The 5682-nt window shown below is 35.7% G+C and overlaps 1 protein-coding gene across 1 annotated transcript; it reads right to left on the reverse strand.

The window, feature by feature from the left end:
• Positions 1 to 610: 610 nt before the first annotated feature.
• Positions 611 to 4406, reverse strand: LOC109193710 (phosphoribosylformylglycinamidine cyclo-ligase, chloroplastic/mitochondrial-like). The gene is made up of 9 exons (XM_019344564.1): positions 4256 to 4406; positions 3136 to 3488; positions 2660 to 2754; positions 2486 to 2587; positions 2340 to 2399; positions 1521 to 1693; positions 1314 to 1416; positions 1056 to 1214; positions 611 to 961 (listed from the first exon to the last, which is right to left on the reverse strand). Exons 2-9 carry the CDS (start codon positions 3470 to 3472, stop codon positions 791 to 793), a joined length of 1200 nt encoding a protein of 399 aa, XP_019200109.1. The 5' UTR covers positions 3473 to 3488; positions 4256 to 4406; the 3' UTR covers positions 611 to 790.
• Positions 4407 to 5682: the final 1276 nt, after the last annotated feature.

Consider the following 5682-nt stretch of genomic DNA (forward strand, 5'->3'; position numbering starts at 1 on the left):
AAAATATCTAATTGCAATCCAAAAAATACAAAAGAAAAGTATTTAGGCAACAAATCTCCTAAAATCTTTTGGTAACATGGACTTCTTAATTCTTACATTTCTACTCTTTTTTATAAGCTCATCATATCCCTTTGGATCGCCATTTTAGCATTCAGCATCGGGATCTGTAGTTCAAGCAATTCCTCACAGCTCTAACCGATAGACCACCTTGAGCCGATTGCCAAGCACCAGTACCCCACCTAACACTTTCCTTTTCTTTTTTTTTTCTTCTTCTTCTTCTTTCATTTCCACCGCCACCAAGCATTCTATAAGCAAAAAAGTTCCCTTGTCCACGATCTCAACTTCTTGTCCACGATCTCAACTTCATGTCCACCTTACTCGATCCCTCTACGGAAGTCGTCTTCGCAGGGGTAGTGTTTCAACCCCGATCCTATAAGTTCCTTTGCATCTAAAAGCTCCCTAACCCAATCCTTGCTCTCCTTAATTGCGCTTAATCATGTGTTTATTGCCACATTTATTTGTTTATTTATATTTGAACATTGCTTGAATCCATTATCCATCACTCTAACAATTGCTTAGCATGCGTAATTAAAGAACGACATTAACATCATTGGAAGAAACGATTTTTTTCCTTTCAAATGGCAAGTGTTTCTGCCCATTAGTAAATTATTCATAAGTAACAAAATACATTCCACAGCTCAATCACTTGCATAGGCATGAGGTGAACAAAAGTAGCCGGGAAAAACAGCTTTTATATTGGTACAGACTACAGAATCATTGTATTTATATACTAATGGTAACTTACTCCATCTCCTTGTACTACTTCACCGATACGGAAAGCTTTGCTTGACTCACATCCATCCCCAAGGATCCTAAGAGCGGTGTCCGGGGTCACAACTAGAACCATTCCAATTCCCATATTGAAAGTCCGCCTCATTTCAGCGTCTTCAATATTACCCGCCTTGATAATATATTAAAAAGAATTTAGAGTTAGAGGTTATGTAACAATAGATAAAGATTCAAAACCATGGAAGAAGTGGTGAAAAGGACCTCACCTCTTGAATCCATTTGAATACTGGGGGAACTACCCAGGAATCCTTGTGAATGACAGCTCCCAAACCTTTAGGAAAGACTCGAGGTATATTATCAGTAAAACCACCTCCTGTGATGTGAGCTATCCCTTTAACCCCTCCTTTGTTAATAATGTCAAGCACCTTAAGCAGCCAGCATTAAAAGGTTAAAAAATATATATATATTTACCATCTTATCCCAAATCAAAGCATAAAAAGTGTACAACATTTTTACTGTTTTACCTGCTTTACATATATGACAGTTGGGGCTATTAACGCTTCACCTAAAGTAATAGGGTTGCCAGGAAGTTGATCTTTCAAAGAAAGGCCACTTTGCTTGATTACCCTGAAAGTAGGGAACTTTTTAGTGTTAAGTGTAGCAGAAAGGACGATTAGTTTATACTTTCGAATGAATCAACAGCATGGAAGGGAAAACTCAGTAGTTCCAACCTTCTAACAAGGGAAAATCCATTTGAATGGACTCCACTAGATGGAAGTCCAATGAGAACATCTCCAGCAATAATGTTTTTCCCATCAATAACTGAATCCTTTTTCACAATGCCAACAGCAAAACCACTAAGATCATACTCCCCATTTGCATAGAAATCTGGCATTTCTGCGGTCTGAAAAAATAACTTAATCCAGTCAGCACATCCAGAAGACAGCTGATATAAATTCATTTCACCGAAATATACCAATATGCATTACTGCAAACATTAATTGCAGTCAGGTAAATACTTCACAACTAAGGGACCAGTATAATGCATTTCTAACCAACCATTTACAAGTCACAACTAAAAACAGAGTTGCCAGCCCCTCAAACAGAAATATAACCGATATCACGGGACAACACCCAAGAAATCACTATATACGTTTTTGTTTATATTACCTTATTCACAAGCATCATAACTCCTCTTGATGCAAATGGTCCGAAAAAATCCATTAAATCTATTAGCTTTCAACTTTTATACAAGATAATACATTAGACCATAGTGGCAAGTTTAACTTGATCTCTTAGGTGTATTTTAAAGATAACAATTAAGGCTCGTAAAGTTTAATTCGGGCAAGTTCTTTTGTGACAACCCCAAAAACAAAGGAAACGGTTAGGCAATGAAGGTAGCTTCCAGTCTGTGATTGGTGGCAGCTGGAGGCAATTGATTCTGCTGTTGTGTTATTTATTTTATTGTTTGTTTGTGTGTGTGTGTATGGGGGGCGGGGGGAAGCAAACACTTTTGCAAGCATATTTTATGAAGTGAGAATGATAGGTACCTCTCCACCCAAAAGAGCACAATCAGATTGCTTGCAACCATCTACAATACCTCTTATTACCTAGTAAGAAAATAAAGAATAAATTAAATAAACTTGTAATAATTATATAAAACTCCAAAAACTACTTAAAAGGGGAATCTGTGTACCTTTTCTGCAAGATCAACATCAAGTCGGCTTGTTGCAAAGTAATCAAGGAAAAATAAAGGTTTAGCTCCAGAAGTGACAATATCATTAACACTCATTGCAACCTGATAAGTAAATGTCTTGTTAACTTTAGCATTGCATATGCTTAACAATGTATTACATAACAGAAAAGTTACCAGATCAATCCCTATAGTATCATGGATTCCTGTTTCAAATGCAAGCTTTAGTTTTGTCCCCACTCCATCGGTGCCAGCCACAAGGTATGAATCCCCTGATAAGTGATTATGCTTTTAGCAAAATAGTCTCAATAACAAAATGAAAAGACATAGTCCATGTTTGAGAAAATATTATAGGAAATTTTTTAAAGTTGCTTCTTGCCTTCTTAAAAGTAAAGGCATCAGCAGTATGCACCTAACATATATCCACAAAAATAAACCAATTTAAACAGCCATAATTCTACAAGCCTCTAACTATTTAGAAGTGTGTATGCATAAGAACTAAATTAGTGATGACAAATGTTTCTATCCAGTTCAACTTATCAAGTTTAATTTTGTATAACTCCACATATTCCTTTCAGATTTTAGCAACACGGTACAAATGAAAAAAGGACTCCTACAAGTACTCGTTAAAACAGACTGATGAATGGCAATACCTAACGGAAAGAGGCCTCCAAACCCCCCAATTCCGGGTGCCATCTTGGCAATTCTCCTAACAAGTTCTGAGCCTGCATCAATGTCAACCCCAGCATCCTTATATGTAAGACCGCCAACCTTATCCTCTGAACTGCTAGTTTGGCTGTTACACATGATGCTAGTTTTTCTCTTGCCTGAAGGATGCATCTTCAGAGATAATTGTGAAAGAGTATTTGAGAAGCATCGAGATTCATAAAAATATAATTTGGAGCCGCTAATATATGATTTTTGGCATGGAATGGTTGACTTCGTAATGCAGCCCGATAGCTCTAGAATTGCTTGGCAAGATGTGGTCATCGCAAACCAAGAATCACTATAGATTTTAAAGAAGAGAAATTATATAAGATGATGTTAAAAATATATATATATTAAAAAAAAAGAACAGATGAAGTCTTCAACAATGTATACCCATCACTTCATCAAAATATGCAGACCAACAACCCAAACATAATATGAATAAATGAATTCATACAACTCCATAAGACCATAACTTCAAATATCATAGCAGGATTCAAGAATTTACCCAAAAAAAAAAAAAAAAAAAAAAAAAAAAAAAAAAAAAAAAAAAAAAACTGCATATAAAGACTAAATTTTTGAAACAGCTATCCAAATAAATGAAATAGAAATATTAGTTCACTTTATTTAGGTTGCCTAAGCATGCATGCATTATCATTAGTCATCTGTTTTCTTGCTTTTGCTTTTATTTGCTTGTCTTGGCTCTTTTATGTAAAATCAATTTAAAATTGCAAACAGTTATCTTTCCTGCTTCTAACCTAATTTGTTACATTCCTGAATGTCCTGAACGTTATAAAATTTTTTGCCTCCCTCAAAAGTGTTAATTGCTCATTTCCGCTATATACCATGCTAATTTGTTACTATGACACCGAAGAGTGTATGCTGTATCAAACACTTCAAATAAATTTTTAAAAAGTTCAACTGAAAATTATGCAACTTTCCAGCATTTCATCGCAATTTTGGACAAGAACTACATGCCGCGAGCCGCTTTACCTCAACAAGTATTCTTAAGACTAGGTTAAACACAGAAACGTTAGTGTTATTTTCAGGATCGAAGGTGCGAACCTCGAATAATTGAAGCGGCGGAGCAACGAAGCAGTGAAGCCTGAAGGAGTGAACTTTGGCTACGTGAGATAGTGAAAGTCGAAGGTTCAGGCGTTCGGCACTTCAGCTGTTCGAGGGCTTCAACCTTCAAGGAGTCAACTAGTCGTCAAGGGTTTCAAGCTTTCGGGCTATGGGCTATTGGGCTTTGGAAGTTGTATTTGTCAATTGTTATTACTCGGTACTAATTACCAATCATTATAATCCAGTTGTAAATAATGTATATTCAGTACATAAATAATATATTATTAGTATATTAAAAATATATGTTGTATTAATGAAAAATATATTATTTGAGTACGAAAAGTATATTATTTTGTATAATGTATATTCAGTGCATAAATAATGTATTTTTAATATGTTAAAAATGTACTTTTTGTTATGGTCCATATAGCACTGTGTGGACCATGATCCACACAATAATTTGTCACTCCCTACTCATTAGGCTTTCAATCAAAAGTAATAAAGGCAAATTTTAATGTGGACCATAAAGTGTGCAACATTTTAATTACATTTCAGCTTCATTTGACAATACTATTATGTTTTGTAGTTTCATTTTTCATCCATACTAGTTTCATTATAGCAATTGATGATACATATTGCTTCATGTATTTTGTATGTATATTTATATATATTATTGAGGACATTATTGTAAATTGATTCATATAACCTAAAATATAACCCTTAACCAAACAAGGTAATATTATATTTCGCAATCCAAACCAAACACATAAGGTAATCTTACCTTCCCAAAATCTAACATTACCTTCCTGGATGTAATCCTATTACCTGGGGTAATCCAAGATTTTGTGATCCAAACGTCCCCTAAAAGCTAACCCGCTGACTTTGACCCTAACCCGAATCATTTAACCCGACCCAACTACAAAATGAGAACGTGGACGTATATGGAGGTCAAAATCGGGGAATATTCCCTATCAAGTAGCCCCCCCAGCCAAATAGGGGGGTATGTCCCCAAATTAACGTAGCCTCACCATTACCAATTCTTCTTCTCACCCCACTACAAACCAGATCATGGACAGCCATAATACTCCTCCAGCAATAACTAGGATTATTTCCCAAAGAAGCATCAATAAAAGAGGATTTAGGGAAATACCTGGCTTTATATATTCGAGCAGCTAAAGACTCAGGTTTCGTAAGAAAACGCCAGGCCTTCTTACCCAACATTGCCAAATTAAAGGCCCTGAGATCCTTAAAACCCATGCCCCCAACAGACTTTGGCTTACACAAACGATCCCAAGCCATCCAGTGAATACCATCCCCATTCTCGCCACCCTTGTTCCACCAGTTTCGGTTCATGGTTCTTTCAATAGCTACACACACAGAGTCAGTTAGCAAAAAAAAAAAAAAAAAAAAAAAACACTCATTGAGAA

Source organism: Ipomoea nil, unplaced genomic scaffold (genome assembly GCF_001879475.1).
Source record: "Ipomoea nil cultivar Tokyo-kokei standard unplaced genomic scaffold, Asagao_1.1 scaffold1900, whole genome shotgun sequence".
NCBI classification, from domain to species: domain Eukaryota; kingdom Viridiplantae; phylum Streptophyta; class Magnoliopsida; order Solanales; family Convolvulaceae; genus Ipomoea; species Ipomoea nil.